The sequence below is a fragment of the Tigriopus californicus genome, chromosome 1 (genome assembly GCF_007210705.1).
Source record: "Tigriopus californicus strain San Diego chromosome 1, Tcal_SD_v2.1, whole genome shotgun sequence".
Classification (NCBI taxonomy): Eukaryota; Metazoa; Arthropoda; class Copepoda; order Harpacticoida; family Harpacticidae; genus Tigriopus; species Tigriopus californicus.
Genome location: NC_081440.1, coordinates 432,499 through 448,692, shown reverse-complemented (window position 1 = coordinate 448,692; position 16,194 = coordinate 432,499). Strand labels below are relative to the sequence as shown.

General features: G+C 44.1%; 3 protein-coding genes across 3 annotated transcripts; 1 reads left to right on the top strand and 2 right to left on the bottom strand.

Annotated features, from left to right (window-relative positions):
• Positions 1–3,610: 3,610 nt before the first annotated feature.
• Positions 3,611–12,072, bottom strand: LOC131888071 (rho-related protein racD-like). Its single transcript, XM_059236859.1, has 3 exons — positions 11,636–12,072; positions 4,471–4,737; positions 3,611–4,388 (listed from the first exon to the last, which is right to left on the bottom strand). Exons 1-3 carry the CDS (start codon positions 11,981–11,983, stop codon positions 4,200–4,202), a joined length of 804 nt encoding a protein of 267 aa, XP_059092842.1. The 5' UTR covers positions 11,984–12,072; the 3' UTR covers positions 3,611–4,199.
• A 32-nt stretch (positions 12,073–12,104) lies between these two features.
• LOC131888103 (uncharacterized) lies at positions 12,105–13,503 on the bottom strand. Its single transcript, XM_059236892.1, has 3 exons — positions 13,232–13,503; positions 12,979–13,151; positions 12,105–12,889 (listed from the first exon to the last, which is right to left on the bottom strand). Exons 1-3 carry the CDS (start codon positions 13,317–13,319, stop codon positions 12,608–12,610), a joined length of 543 nt encoding a protein of 180 aa, XP_059092875.1. The 5' UTR covers positions 13,320–13,503; the 3' UTR covers positions 12,105–12,607.
• A 198-nt stretch (positions 13,504–13,701) lies between these two features.
• Positions 13,702–16,172, top strand: LOC131887997 (magnesium transporter NIPA2-like). Its single transcript, XM_059236756.1, has 6 exons — positions 13,702–13,897; positions 14,232–14,438; positions 14,510–14,700; positions 14,833–15,177; positions 15,270–15,428; positions 15,485–16,172. Exons 1-6 carry the CDS (start codon positions 13,777–13,779, stop codon positions 16,052–16,054), a joined length of 1,593 nt encoding a protein of 530 aa, XP_059092739.1. The 5' UTR covers positions 13,702–13,776; the 3' UTR covers positions 16,055–16,172.
• The last annotated feature ends 22 nt before the right edge of the window (positions 16,173–16,194 follow it).

The window sequence follows — 16,194 nt, the reverse complement described above, 5'->3', positions numbered from 1 at the left end:
TCTTTGGCTTGGGTTAGCCTGCTCTTTGAACAATTTGAAACATCCTCCATCCACCAGCCCCTCTCTTTCTCTCTCTCTCTCTCTCTCTCCCTCCTGTTTCTGCTGTTTCTGCTGGCGAGAGTTCCCACCAAACACTCACACACGCCTCTCCACTCACCATACCGTACACATGTAATAAGACGTTCAAGCCCAGGCTTGTACGACTTACAAACGTATATGCTAACGTATATATGAAGACAAACATGTCAGAATAGCTCGGGTGTATGCATTCGACCATGCACTCACACACACCTTGTTAATATAGGTATTCTGGCCATTTAGACCCCTAGGCCTTCTTTTTTTTCTTTCTCACTCTCTGTCGGTCGGGCATGGGGAAAATGACGATCCTCGAGGGGAATCCGAGCAAAGACATGGACCATGATCTAATCAGTGATGTCAGGTCAAATTGGATATCCCAGTATTATATGGGTTTTGGTTCTATGTTCCTACAACTCGTTAGGGTCTCATGAGCATGTTACAAAAACCTTGAAACGTTATGGAAGGAATATCAGTTTTATGATAGCAGTTAAAGGAGACTTTCATATCTCTTTCAAAGACTGATCACATCCCGTGGAATAGTAGTGTCAATGGCTCCAACAGCAGTGTTTCATTAATATGGTTGCTTGCTGTGAGAAGATGAATGGCCTTCAGTTTCTAGGTACAATCAGCCCTTTGCCCTTAATCCCTTTGTACTTCATTATTTATTGGGCTGGCAATTGTCTTTAAATCAACAATTAGTGTTTTCGCCATCTCCTTGACATCTCAAATAGTTTCAGGTGGGCTGATAGTGGATTACAATTACCAGTGTGCAATTACATGACTCCATCATTTGTACCTTGAAATATTGGAAAATGTATGCAGGGAGCACTGTAAACACATCCTTGATATATGAAGTGAAATTAGTGTTTCCAAAATCATGTTCTAAGGAGATTGCCTAAATAGTATCCTTACGAACTATTTCAGACTGAATTACATATTGCTTGTCAAACATTGCTTAATATTGATTCTCTAACCATTATCTACTGTACAAATTTGTTTGTGTGCAAATAGTAAGCCTTTCAATGACGAAGCATAAGCAAGTTTAAAAGCAATCTTTGGAGATTGCCTTGAAATGCGGAGTCAACGCATCAAGGCGATTGCAATGAATTAGCAAACTTTGAAGTAAGCCCAAATCATTCCAAATTATTGCATCTTCCAACCGAAAATTATCAGCCGATTGGTCCACTAACGAATCTACATGTACTTACCTACCTACCTACCTACCTATGTACATACTTACAGTGCTGGCTAATGTATGAACATGAATGCGGCGTCACCAGTCTTTTTTGATTTGATTTCTTAAGGGTGCCTGTCAAAGATCCATGATATTTTCCTCCATCCAATCCGACCTTTTTTCTTGTCGTCACTGCCTCTCTTTCTCTCTACTTCATTGGCATTAGTTTTTTTCTCCATGAAGGCTCGCTTGATCCTGAGTGTGACAGGTACGACGAGTAGGTAGGCGCGGCAAAGGTTTCACGTGGCTCATCGACAAACTCAAAGGGTCCAGGGCTCTTCAGCCCACTAAATTAGGATTTCTTTGACGTCATGAATATCGGCGTCTGGCATTGTCATGATACGAATGAATTCAAGTGGCGGCCTTCGCTAGTTTTGCAAGTTAGGGGGACTCCCTTTCAATGGCAATTCAGCCAGACTCCCCATCAAGTCAATGCTGCTGTGGTTGGATAGTTAAGTGCTAGCTAGATGAAGGCTCTACATTTAGGTAAGGAGTTGAGTGAAAACTTGAAAGTGCACGAACAAATTTAGGACGCAATGGCCAAGGCCTTGGGCGAGACCCGGCCCCCGTTTATGCATTTAATTCTGTTGTACTACTTCGTTTGTGACGAACGATTCGAGCGAGTGAAGAAGGCCGGTCGAGCAAAGTAACAAGAAGGCCACTCGCTGAGGCGAAAGAAAGGCCAAATAACGACATCATGAATAAGATCCCCCATCGAGATTACGAGGAATGAGCTTTTGTTCCCAAAATAGAAAGAGGTCGAAGGTAGCGTTTCCATGACCCATTTACTTTACCGGGTGTCAGAAATGTCTCCGGGCACTTTCTCAAAAATGTTGTTATTGAGACCAAATTTAAGTTTGGCCCCAGAAATATGCTCCTTTCTAATTGGCCAATTTGTTTTAGAAATCATATCAATGATTATTTGGGTGAAAACACAAGAACAGCGCGAGGAAAATCTTTCCTCGTGCTTGAGTCAGGAAATGTGCCCTCCCCCACCCCTCCTCCCCAGACCCAGATTTGAACCCAATTGACTATGCCATCTAGTCAAATTTGGAGAGAAGACTAGGGGGACCACTTTCTAAGAGTCTTCCCAATCTCAAGGCAGCCCTATATTAACAACTTGGGCAAATTTACATGAAGCAGAGGTCCATGCTTGCTGCAGAAGTGATGGTCGAGGTTTTCGGACCGTACTCAAAAAGCAAGGAGGATATGTGGAGTAATGTATTAATAAAAGCATTGAATGATAATGTTTAATAACTTTGTATTTTATACGTTTACTCCGCAACATGCTTCGATAGGCATAAAAAAGCACTTTACTGTGTCCGGTTTCTTTCCTGTCACCCGGTACTTAGGCCACGAAGCCCTTGGGAATAAAATCTCTTGGTCCGTGATTAGGCCAACTCATTTGTGTGTTTGGCCATACAATACGGCTATTATTACAATGCCGCATGGTTGTGTTGGATCTAATCTTGACCTTGGGGTCATTTTCATGATCGATAAAACGGCTATTTAGGGCCTTACTTCCGGTCATTGGTTGGAACTATAATAGTGATACCCTTATTGTCCGATCTCGAGAAAAGCCATTCAAGCGTTATTCAAGAGAACTGCCCATTTGGGAGGGAAAAGGTGCCACCCTCACCCTCAATGCTCATTCTTGGCATCATCATGAGTCAAAAGGTATTCAAAGGAAGGAAATTCCTTCCCGTTGATGTCAACTGAGCTACTACCTGCTCGTTCGGTTCTTTCATTGAAAAGTGATTCAACTAACATATTTTCCAGACTATCGAGGACTATCGGCCAACATCGTGAGTGTTCGTCGGTTGATGAGTAAGTGTCACATCAGCCAGGCCAGAAAAGCTAATCAACCAATGCTCTGGGAATTCATAGTTGTGCATTTCGGAAAGATCATAAGCATGACTTATCATTTGGTCATGCTAGCTCATTGTCCGAGTCTTTGGCAATAGGCCACCCACGCCATTACCACGTATTTTACGCACAAAATGGTGTGCGTCATCAATCAGCTTGAGATTCCAAATTCCTCATCGCCACTTTTTTTCGCGGGAATCTTCCAGTATTCCCCCAACTTCCACCATTTTTTTCATTTGAACGAGTATGAGGAAGAGGAGGAGAAGGAGGAGGAAGAAGAAGAAGAGGAAGAAGTATTCGTAATACTAGTCTTACTTACAGCTTGGCAAGGTTGGGACAGAGCAGGAGTAAATCGAGGGTAAACAATAGCAATCCCATCCGACCAGGACCATCCATACCTTCCATACCTCTGTCTGCCTGCATTCATTCTTGCCTCATACTTGACTCATTGTCCGGCAGTTATTTTGTCTTGGCCAAGGATTCTCGAGATTTGAAGGTAAATATGCATTTATAGTGGCCCATTATTACTTCCTTCGCCGGCATGACGAATGGACCGGTGTTTGTTTGAAATGCTATCGAGGGTCACCATCTTTGATCTGGAAGAGTGGTTCATAGATTTGTAGCTGAGGGCAGGCGTGGCTGGCTTGGCTGACGTGGCTGGCCTGACTGATTCCATGGCTTAACGAGAAAAAAGCTACCTCCAAAGGATCTGCCGCTGTCCAATTATCAACAAATATATTCAGTACTTGATTCGATCATTTCAGGATTTGTTCTTCTTGATTAAGCTTGAGGGCCTTTGACGTATCATCAGACGGTTTTTTTTTTTAATTTTTATTTATTTTCATTTTTTATTGAGTGATTCACAACAAATTTGGGCACACTTGAACGGATGATTTTAACCAAACTCATCTTTGGTGGTTGAACATAATGTTGTTGTTTTTCTTTTCCTCATAATTCAACTCGACTGAGAATAATTCGTTCGAGTTGGCTGTGAAAAGTGGGCACACATACTGATTACTGCTCATGCAAGACAAATCAACTTTTTCCAAGATTGTCCCACGTTGTTGGGTTTGTGGTTTTGCTTCAGAACAATCCGAATAGCTTCATGGAACACTCGATCCACATCCTCGCCTCCTCGTCTGGCACTCGTTTCCACGTAATTGGCTAGCTTCTTGTCCCTGACCAGCTTGTGGATCTTTTTCAAGGACACCTACCAAGGGTTCAATGATCCATTAACGTCAGTATCGTAATTACCGTTTTGCAAATACCTACGAGTCAAAAGATGATCGTACCTCTTTGTTTCGGTCCGGATCCCCGTCTAGTTCGTTTGGCCCGTCGGTTTGTCCTCGGAGATCGGCTTTGGTTCCCACCAATAAGATCTTGGCATTGGGCTCAAAATTCCGGAGTTCTTTCAGCCAAATACTTGACAAATTGCTAAACGTGACTTGATCCTTGCACGAGAAGCAGGCCACGAAACAATCGGTTCCCTCATAGCCCAAAGTGCGTATTCTTTCGTAACCCTCTTGACCAGCGGTATCCCATAACTGAAGGGACACCTCCTGAGAAAGATGGAAATCAAAGAGACCATATCATTCCTGACACAGAGCATTTGCAAATATTCCGACAATTTCTAACGTTCTCCGGGCATGAGAGGTGTGTTTCCAAACGCAACCTACGTATCATGTCGGGTAGGCCCGGTAGGCCCGGTAGGCCCGGTAGGCCCGGTAGGCCGGATCGATTGGTTTTTCTAGGATCGATATACCTTTATGGTCGCAGTTAATCCGCGTCCAATTAGTCTGCAGGTTAATTCTTCATCGGGCTTCACACCTTAAACAGGATTCATAGTATTGGCATTCACGCTCCCCAGCCAATCTCAAAGTTCATGAATTCAGGTTGCCAAATGCCGGAAAGGTCAGGCCGAAGTATTCAATCAGTTGAGCATGATAAATGAACTATCCCTAATGGTTTCACAGCTCCTGACAAATCATGAAGCCCCCATATTTTAGAGTCCGGTTCGTTTGGAGAAAACGTAGCTCTGCTTCAACTGACCATGCCCTTGCCTTTGCTATACAAGGCCACCAGATCCTCCACTCGTATTGAAATTCCTCAAATGTTTCAAATACTTCAGTAAGCCAATGGACGACGAGTTTTGACTGCGCTAAAATAAGTACCTTCTCAAGTTGTGCAACTGAATGACCAAGGTGTGCTAGAACAAGAAGAGGACTCTCGATTTTTCCACCACCGACCACATATTTTTAAGTGCTATTAACGAAAGGGGTCATTAAGCCAAGGTCCCTGCCAATGAAGCCACTATTACACAAACCAAAAAGCGCGGAATTGAATTATGTTGGGGCCATGAGTATGATTCCCTCGTGCCTGAACAAGGAACTATCGTGGTCGAAAAAAGCTAGAAGATATACTATCTTCTTCACAAGACCGGACCCGGTTTTTTTTGAGACGGACGGATGGGATCGCTGAGAGGGGGTGAACATGAATTAGCTTGGTCAATTATCTGGATATGACAAGGTATTGGTAAATGGTCAATGGTCAATCGACAATCGACAATCCATCGAATGAACCGTGTCAGTTCAAGGCAAACCAAAAGCCAAAATCTACTTGACGCAGTGACAAAGAGAATACGACCCCGAGTCCAAAGGCTCTCGCCCATTTAGCACTTGGCGACCACCATGAAACGACTGATTTGGGCTCAATAGGTTGTACAATGATGGGGATCGGGTAGAGAGGAGACTCAATTGGCAGCAATATCGGAATTCTTTGCAAAGAGCTCTGGGCAGGATTTCCAGTTCGCCTTTTCACTTTATCTTGCGTCGCATCAGATTCAATCAGACAAATTGAGTCGGTCATTTCGTTTTCGTCAGAATTCCGAAACGACGGGTCAAAAATATTCCAAGATGTTTTCACCTGAATTACTATTGAGAATCCGCTCCAACCAAACTTTCACTGACCATTCTCCGATTGATTGGCATGAGGAAGTTAAGTCCTACAGTACTTCAGCACCAGCAGTGCAGAGGAGAGGGGAGAAAGGTCAATCAATGCGTTGGACTTGACAACGATGGCTAGGTCCATATGGTGCTTGAGCGATGAATTAGAAAAGGTCAAGACTGCATGAGGAGCTCTCATCATGACGATCGAGAAGTCTCTGTCTTCTGTATTCTTTGTGAAGATGTGTGGATGGGAGAATGGGATGACAGAATGGAGTACCATGAACCGGACTCTGCGGTACTTGCATCCATGCATGCAAGCAAGCTTAGCTAGCGGTCCATGAATCTTCGACGAGTTGGGCAAACAAATAATAATACGCTCATTGTGCGATGACAATTCCGACTCAATCATGATGGATCGGTTTGATCTGGCTCCTTCCGTTTTTTTGGACATGAATTCGATGACTCATCATTATGAGTATCGTTGAAACCCAAGGAGAATTGGACAGCCACGTCGTCGTCCCTGGGACAAAGAGCACAGTCCCCATCCATCGATCTCGTTGATCTTTTGATCAACGTTTATCCTTGTACGAACTATTATTATTGTAGTTCATAGTCCTCGTGGACACACGTACGCTCTACGTAGGTCTCACAGTCCCCGCATCATCCAAGTGGCTTGTACGGCCGTGCACATGATAGCTAGCGACGATTGAAGATTTCAGAAACATGAGAAACACTTGTCCTTCAGGATCTACGACGACATGACTCGACTTGTTGTTGCCACTGCTACTTCTGCTCTTGCTCATGCTCTTGAAGGTGCTACTACCAGAACTAGCAGGAGTGTTAGCCTACAAATATCCAGTACTAAGTCACCGACTCCACCAATATGGTGGTAGGCAAAAGAATCGTATCTCCAGCCGTGGCAATGAACTGCTCACGTCTTCCGAGATTATCTTCTCAAATTCTCAAACGAGCTGTTTTGGCACTGAACACGACATGTCACAAAAAGTCAACGTACAAATTAGGTCTCGTTCTGTTTCGGAAAATTGCCAACCATCTCAATCTCGCTGGCAGAAAAACGTGAGGGTGCCACTCGTGGTGCCTTGAAAGAGCCTGATCTTAAAGCCCCACATACGATGACTTGTAGAGTCGACCTTCCTTTCCCCTCGTTTGACTTTGACGTTCGATTTTGTCAACTATAGCAGAGTACTTGGATCCGACTGCTTAGTCTGTTTGTGCGAACGTGCTCAAGTAATTAGAGACGATCGGGCGTGGGGCCCCAAAACTAGAATAGGGCGAATCCCCCCGTCAGCCAGATTTTGAATTAATCAGGTCGGACGAAAGCGACCAATCTGCTGCTCATGGATGAGACTTGCCTGAAGATGGTCTCTACGTACGAAGACACGTTGGCGCTAAGATCCCTCTCCAGCGCTTCAGTTATCCATAGATGGTTGCATTCAAAATAGGAACATGTGTGAGATGTCAACATAAATTAAGTGCCAGAAAAAGGGTTGACAAACGTTAGTTGTGGTGACAGGAAGGAAGGCCACTCACTTCATTACGAGAATCTATTATTCTTTTTTGCAATCGATTTCCTTCTTATCCGATTGGAAAGGTCTGGGTACTTGGGTGCAAATGATTCAAGCGGATTTTGATCCCTGTGTCAACAAATATTCTTTCTGCTGCCCTCTGGTGTGTCGTTTAGACGAGGTCATTACACCAACCTTATCATTTTGTTGTTTGTCAATTACGTCGATTATGAAAAATTCTAGAAATTAATTGGCCTCGCCAATGATGTGCAACACTCTGTTGACTTCAGTGCAAACGTGGATTGGCCAGATTTGCAGGCCGGCCAATGACGCCGCGAAGGAAAGACATTGAGTGCGTTGTTCCAAGCGCGTCCCAAACGTGCAAAAAGTAGGTCCCACTCGACCAGACTCAGGCGAGTGGTGGTGGGTGACTCATTTGTGTCACTCACAGGGTGAAGGATCAGCTGATCATAGCTGATCATCGGAGGGCGTTAGAGTTACATAGAGGCTCGAGGAGAGCGAGGGAAAACGGAAGAAGGATGGGGGAATCCCTTCCTCCCGCTGCCCGCTGGTAAACAGCAGATCCATCATTTATGCACTTTAAGAATCATGCATGAGGGCGGTGGCGGTGCTGGAATGATGATGATGATGATGAAGGGATGACTAACTTCTCCTGAAACTTCAAATAGAGATTGACGCCCTTGTGATAGGGGTGATAACAAAAAGACTAACAAGAGAAAAACATGTGGAATGGGGGATCAGCCCGATTCGTGTGACCTGTGTCGGCCCCAGTCTCTTCATTCAGTCGGGTATTGATTAGGTTGTAAAGCTCTTTCACAGTCTCAAAGCTAAAGAGAGAGCGCCAGAGTGAGTAAACGAGTGAGTAGCCCCTACACGAAAAAAGGGCTGAGAGGACGTGGGGTGAAATCTTACACCTCTCTTTGTGTTGGGGATGACTCATGCATGCATGGCTCATGATGATGATTCTCTGTACACGCCACATATACTCGTACATAGTACGTACAGAAAGTACACAAGCGTAGTAACGGCTAGCGGAGTTCCTGGTATGAGAAAAACACATCGCGATCATCACTGTTTGCAGGGTGGATTTCAACCGAGATTGATGCGAATCTCCAAGTCGACCAACGATGCCAGTCATGCTGATTTGCAATTGGCACAAAGCTCCAGAGTGGACTCTTCAAGTTGGCTTAGCGCCCAAGTTTTCGAGGACGGCTTTTGAGGCTGACCCTTCGGATTTAACCCCGATTGACCATTACGGACACCAGATTGCCTCTATATCCTGACATAACTCGGAAAAAATGGCATTGGACATTGTACGTTACTAGTTGAAGGGCCAATTTTTCAACACTATTGCCTCATCATGGCCATACTTCCATGTATCTGGCAAATGAAGAGGCTAAAATACGTATGCCACTTGTAGAAAAGTGAAATGAAACCTACCCGACAAATATCTGCAAATAGACAAAAGCTCTTAAGCGATCCAAAGGAGTAATACCTTGAGGTAAAATCTACGTATATTCACCTTGCTTCTAAATGATTGCGGAAGGTGAACAACAATAGCACTGAAAGCCTAGATGGAAAAAAGCATTAGAAATTATCAAACAGCTTCCCCATTATGACCTTGCACACATAAGTAAAAAAAACCTGAAAAATTGATAAATTGTTGGATCCTATCGACCAATTACTTGACAACTTTGCTCTGCATCAATTCTTTGTTGGTTGCGCCATCTGTTTGATCAATGAGAATCTTCAAGAAAATGAAAAAATCATAATAGTCTGGCCGCCACGGCGCTTTTTCTGCGGAACTATTGTTCTATCATCTAATAATCAAGTTGCGAGATACTAAATTGAATGGCTCGAATCCAAAGGAGCCAGGAAAACAGGGTAAATGTTATTCTCCACCGATTACTTGGCGGTGCTACTTTTTTAAACTTAACCTAACCTTATCAAACCTAACCTAACCTTACCAAACCTAACCCAACCCAACCTAACCTAACACGATATTAATAGCCTTTAAGGTCTCTCTCCAAACCTTTCTAACAGCTTGTCACAAATTTAAAAATGAGCACCGCCAACCAATCGGTGGAGAATAACGTTTATCGGAAAACAGGGCGTTCACAGAGGAAAGCAAGCCCGAGAAATATAGCACTTCTTCTGCTCTCCCTTTCTTCTCAAGGCTAACTCCACCTAACTCAGTATATAAATACAAAATAAAATCCATTGCTTTTGTGAAGACATCACTACGATAGGTTAGGTAATGCCAATACCAGTGACAACATATGTGAGCTTAACCATCGCTTGACAGGTATTGAATGAGTAATCGTGGAAAGGATATTGCACTTTTTTGAATGTTGTTGAAAACATTTCCTTGACTAACGAATAGGTATGACGCAAGCGGCTAATCACGCGAACCCCAGAAAGATAAAAAAAAAATTGCTCACAATAGGACAAAAAGTTAGGACTCATGATTGAATAAGATTTGACGCCGAAACCTCTTAGCTCTTCCGCCAGCTTGATTTTGGTTTACTTTCCTTTGCTCCGGATTTTGTAGCGCGAATGCTCAATATGGTGCCCAATAATGGTTATGGATCAATGCGCAATAAATGAATAAGCAAAGTGATGCTTTGTACCCAATCTATTGTGCCCATCTTATAAATATTTTGCATCATCCCTTTCATCACTTCTACCCATTTTTTCACCCTAATGATGGGTGGCCCAACTAAAGTTCTGGTCTTAAATAATGGTGATACTTGAAAATGAGCCATGAGCAACTTTTCCTATTTCATCTTTTGCATAGTGAAACATGGACAAACGTCACCAAACAGACATGGACACTTCATTAGGATTGGTACAGCAACCTTGCCTTGGACAAGAAATATCTCCCTCCAGTGGTATATTTCAACCTTTCCTAACAAACGTAAGACTACCTAAAGAATTTATTTAACACGACCAGCGCCTTCTGGAAAACGTAACCTGATTGTGCATTTTCATATGAGTATGATATTTAACCCCTTTGTTTTACCACTACGTGTCGAAGTTGATAATCCTACTGGTGAGCGTGCCCATCTCGAAAATCCAGAAATACCAGTTTGACCCCTCTCTCCACTCATTACACATTATCATCATCGTCATCATCATCATCGTCGTCGTCGTCGTCGTCGTTGTCGCTTTTTAGCAAAAGCCTTATGTGATACAAAATGAGGAGGCAAAAGCCCATTAGAGCTTATCATGCAGGAACTCGAGCGGAGGTAATCATTGAATAATACGTCAAGGATAAGGGTTACAAAATCTAAGATATCATGTCAGAGCCAGTTCAATGAGTAATTGCCGGCCTGCATATCGTCATTCTTCTGGGCCCTACGTATCTTGCCCAATTCGTGGGAATGTATGTTTGACCCCTAATGCAATAATTTCCATTTCAACATGACTCATACTCAGTGGTAGGTCCACCTGAGTCAATCATCTCCTGGGCGAGCCTGTTATTCTCTTGTACTTTTGCATGATTGTGCTAAAAGACTGGAACAAGTTATCTCGTTTTGAAGCGATTGAACTCGAACGACGTAAAACAAACATACTTGATTTACGGCAGAGAGTGCTTGAGAACTCTCGGTCTTTTATATATATACATATAAAGACTTAGACTCAAATAAATGTACAGTTCCTCATGTCCTTGAACCTATGAAAGCAAACAGTATATCTTCACCCAATGATCTGGAGTGGAAAGCTCAAGCATTTCCGTACCACGAGAGGCTGGGCACGTGTGATGAAAATGTCACACCAATTCCTATAACTTAGCTAAATTCAATTAAAATTGATCTTTGTCCAACAAGATTAAATATTCTTTAAAAATCAGATGAAATTAAGCACTTGGCTGGAAATTTCATTACACCTTCCCAGCCTGTCGGGTAATGGAAATGCTTGAGCTTTCCACTCCAGATCAATGAATGCACGTATGCCTCACCCACCTTGCCATCAACAACCAGATTCCTGCTCAGGTTATCAAAAATGGTGGCTTCATATTCTTGGGGAAATTCGCGATGCGTGAATACGTGGAGCAAACACGTCTTGCCCACGGCACCGTCCCCCACTACCACTACTTTGATCTCCGGGATAGGCTCCGTGTTGTCCTCGCTGTCCGAGTCGTCTTCATTGCGAGGAACCTCGGGGGCCTCTAAAGGGTTCTGTGGATCTGCACTCTCGTTACTTTTGGCCATTTCACTGATCTTGGCGATGGAGTAAAAATCTCCAGACATAGTGTAAAAATAAGCGGGTCTAATTAGTGGTTGAACGATGGATGATTGCCCTACAATCATTCGAACTGCGATAACTGTTGGAAGGATATCCTGGGCAGCTATCTCATTTGCAAAACACGAACCTTTCCCTTGATTTCGAGTCTCTTCTCTTGTTGAAACAATTCAGCGTCGAAGAAAGATGTCAAGATGCTATGTGGTATATTCGAGAAGAAAATGCCGTACACTATCATGTTTACGAAACACTGCCGAGAGTTTGGTACATAATTAATATTACTGTTAGTATGATAATGAATCATTTGTCTGTGAAATGAATTCTTAGTTTCCGCTACTGGTGGGTGGACACGTTCAATGGGAATGTTGACACTTTGGTTTCGGGGAATGGACAATGCTTCATATCTCTTTACATAAGTTTGTCAATCGTTATCCGAAGAGCTTCAAGTCAGTAGTCACAACAACAACAACAGTTAGGTCATTATTATCATCAACAACATTGGTAAATACTCTGCGTCGTCCATAGGCGCGAATCATCTACGTATACACATAATACATATCAAAAAAGTCTTATTTAGCCAAGTGCCAACACATCGAACGTTGGTCGATACCAACGAGGCTGCTGTTAGATGACTTGAAGATCATGCTACTCCCTCAAATGATATCAAAAGTGGTCAATCGGGTGGGTTCCATTTAGATCTCGTTAGTGTAACTCCGCTTGGACGTTCGGAATAGAAATGGGTTCTCTTGTCTTTGGGAGTTGTCCCGCTTCGGCCAATGTGGAACCGATGGGCCCCAACGTTTAGTGGGCAAATCCTCAGACTCAGCCTGAAAGGACTCGACCGCATTGTTCAAATAGTCGGGATCACTTTTGGAGGAGCGAAGGAACAGGTCGCGTTTGGTGGGTCGATTAAGCGATTCGCGATAATAACGGTTCATCAACGGGTGCACCGTGCGCTTGTGGTAATCGTTGAACTGTCATGAATGAAGCTCGTCTTTACTGCTCGTTACAGTGGTATGCCAGAATGCCTTGATTCTTGATTCTCGATTCATAAACAACTCACCCGGATGAAATCGAACGGACTGGCAGCTCCCTGAATCCACTTTCCATCGGCAGACTCAGCGTGGAACATATCGGGATCGGATCGGAGGATGCGAACCATTGTTCCCGTTTCCGTGGGCCAAGAGGTCCGAGTGGAAATGCGAGGATTGGATTGGGTTACATCGCCCATTGCACCTGTAGCAGGGGATAATTCAAAATGGTGTGCAGGGCAATTTTTCAACTCTCCTAGCTACAGAGTTTGCTTTGTGAACTACCTTGAAGCAGACACGTGGAGATGAACAGAGTCTCGATGAAGTTGACCATGATTAGGAATGGAACTGATGCGTGCTTGCCAAGAGACATTGGTTTATATAGCTCAAGTCAAGAATGTCGATGGTCCTTTGGACCCGCTTGGTCCTTCTTTATCTATCCACTTCAGATTGCCATTAGGTAGGTGTTCATCAGATTTCTATCATCCCCTTGGGGCACGCGATACGGCAATGAGCCCTTCATATCCCAAATACAGTTCCTCAGAATACTCGCCAAGGGGGAGAATCGGATCAATTACTTTGTCTCCACTTCAAACACTCTTGGGGGTTGTTGAAAAATCCCATCATTGAATTCTGACCATGCCAAAGATGTCAAAGGCGGCTGCCATGGGTGACATCCACGTTACTTGCGTCATATTTTAGGCCAGAGCTCAAATCAGATCGCTCATATCTCACGGTGTACGTACTCGTATGTATTTGTCTGACTACCGCAAATCTAACTCGATTACAAGTCACAGGTGGAGCTTTTCGTGGAGAGTAGGCATTTCAAAATGGAGGTCAATACTGTCGGAGTGCCTGAATACCGGACGTTGTGGAATGGATCGCGAAATGATCCACTTGAAAACTGCTCTTGTCCCAATCCATGGGAGCAAGCCAACCGAGTGGAACCGGGTAAGAACATGCCAATCTAAAACAAGCAGGATCCTCCGGAGTCGGGACATATGTTCCTTTGACTGGCGGGTGGTACGATTGCTTGAACTTGAATAGCTTCTCGTTTTGCCTTCACATTAGTCCGCTCAGGACTCGATAATGAAGATTCCTAATATTCCACAAAGTGTGAGCTGGGATGGCGCTTATTATGCGTGCGAGGTTCATATTTGGTGTCTGATTGGAGGCCGTTTCATCGCGAGAAGTACCTCCACAAGCCTCAATTGGACATTTGTCATTCAAAAACGGTTTTCAATGTTCTCATTGCAAAAATCCCAATGTAAACAACGGTTTTCAGGCGTATTGAACTTGGATCTGCAATTCGTGATTGGTTTGTCCTTGGCGATTGGCGCGTCTCTTCTCATTGGAACCTCATTCGTTGTCAAGAAGAAAAGCTCGATTTGCCGCGAACAATCTGACCTTGGCGTCTCTGTGGAAGACGGTGGTGGGACTGGAAACCTTTGCGATTGGCTTTGGTGGTTGGGTATCTTTCTCATGACTGTGGGTAAGCTGACCGATGTCTTGGCGTGTCTGAAAGGTTGGGGGAAGGCTGATTGTTATCCTCTGACTTTCCAGGAGAATTGGCCAACTTTGCCGCTTATGCATTTATCCCGGCCACTGTGGTGGCTCCCTTAGGCGCTCTCAGCGTTCTTGTGACCGCATGTCTGGCTTCCGTGTTCTTGGGTGAACGTCTAAATTTGGTTGGAATATTCTCCTGTTTCCTTTGTCTTCTGGGTTCCACTATCGTCGTTCTTCATACCCCAAAGGTATGAGAAACTTCGTCGAATACTGGCTTTGTTCCTTTGTTCCGTATTCTGATTGACTGAGACTGATGTGAATTGTGAACTGAATGTGAAAACGAGTTTCGTACTTAAAGCTTCTACATTTCTTCCTTATAGGAAACCGGAGTGGTCTCCATGAACCAATTAGGCGAGCTGTTGGCCCAACCAGCCTTCGTCGTCTATTTGCTCCTAATGATTATCGGTTCTATCATATTGATCTTCTTTTTCGGACCTCGCTATGGAAAGTCCAATGTGCTGGTTTTTGTTCTCACCTCCTCGTTTATTGGGTCTTTGAGCGTGATGGCCGTGAAAGGCTTGGCCTTGGCCGTGTGGGCCACTTCTCAAGGCCGAAACGAGTTCAACAATGGAATCACCTACATATTCATAGCCACAATGCTGGTGTGCATTGCAGTACAAATGATCTACTTAAATCGAGCATTGGATGTGTTCTTCATTTCATCGGTGAATTGGCCCTGGATTGACATTTGCTTTTTTGCCCTTAGTTCTAGAAATAGAGGTTGTTGCATTCGTTATTTTTTCTTCTTTATCTATAGGTCAGTTCCTTGTACTACGTTCTCTTTTCAACCTGGGTTATGGTTGGAGCAGGGATCTTGTACCAAGAGTATGCGGAACTATCCTGGTATGACATCCTTGGCTCATCTATTGGGTTCATCGTGAACGTAATTGCCGTGCTGATGCTCCAACTTTTCAAGGTAGGCCTCATTTACTCCCTTTCCCGCCGTGGCTAATGGACCGCCTTTTATTCCAGGAATTTGGCGAAGGATTCAAGGAGATTCAATTTTTCTTTGGACCTCAAGTCAAGCTGAATTGGCCCATCATCGCGGAAAAGCCCTCCAGATCCAGTGAGCCAACTCCCATCACTCCCCTGAACTCTAGACACGAATCTGTGAGCTCTGCCAGGCATTCGGATGCCATGGATGGCCAATATGTGAATGCAGATGACAAGATCCATCTCTTGGAACATGCCGCTTCCATTGCTGGCTCTGAGCGCCCAGATCAACGAGCAGCCTCCTACTCGGGAAGTTACCAAAATACGAGCCTTCAAACCTCCAGGGACACCCTGAGTACTGATCTTGATGATGAAGAGGAAAACACGATAGTGGTTCATTTGGGCGAGGACTCTGAAGATACGGATTTTCCCCCCAGAGATTCAACCAAGGATGGCTTGATTTCACAAGGTCTAGAAAGCAATGCTAACCATTACGATGTCAACACCAAATTGACCGGAGTGAATAGCCATTACTCTTCGCCCAAGACCTCGAATTTCGCCTCTCCAAGGTCAACCATTTATGGGTCAGTCACAAGCCTGAGGAACTAGCGGAAACTACTCGACCACACCGAGACACACGAGGGGTCAAAAAGGGGGCGTTTTATTTCATCTTTAACGGCATTTGATTTAAATCCCATGATCTCAACAATAGAGGCTCTTCTTCTTATTGGACACTTATTGAACAGAAC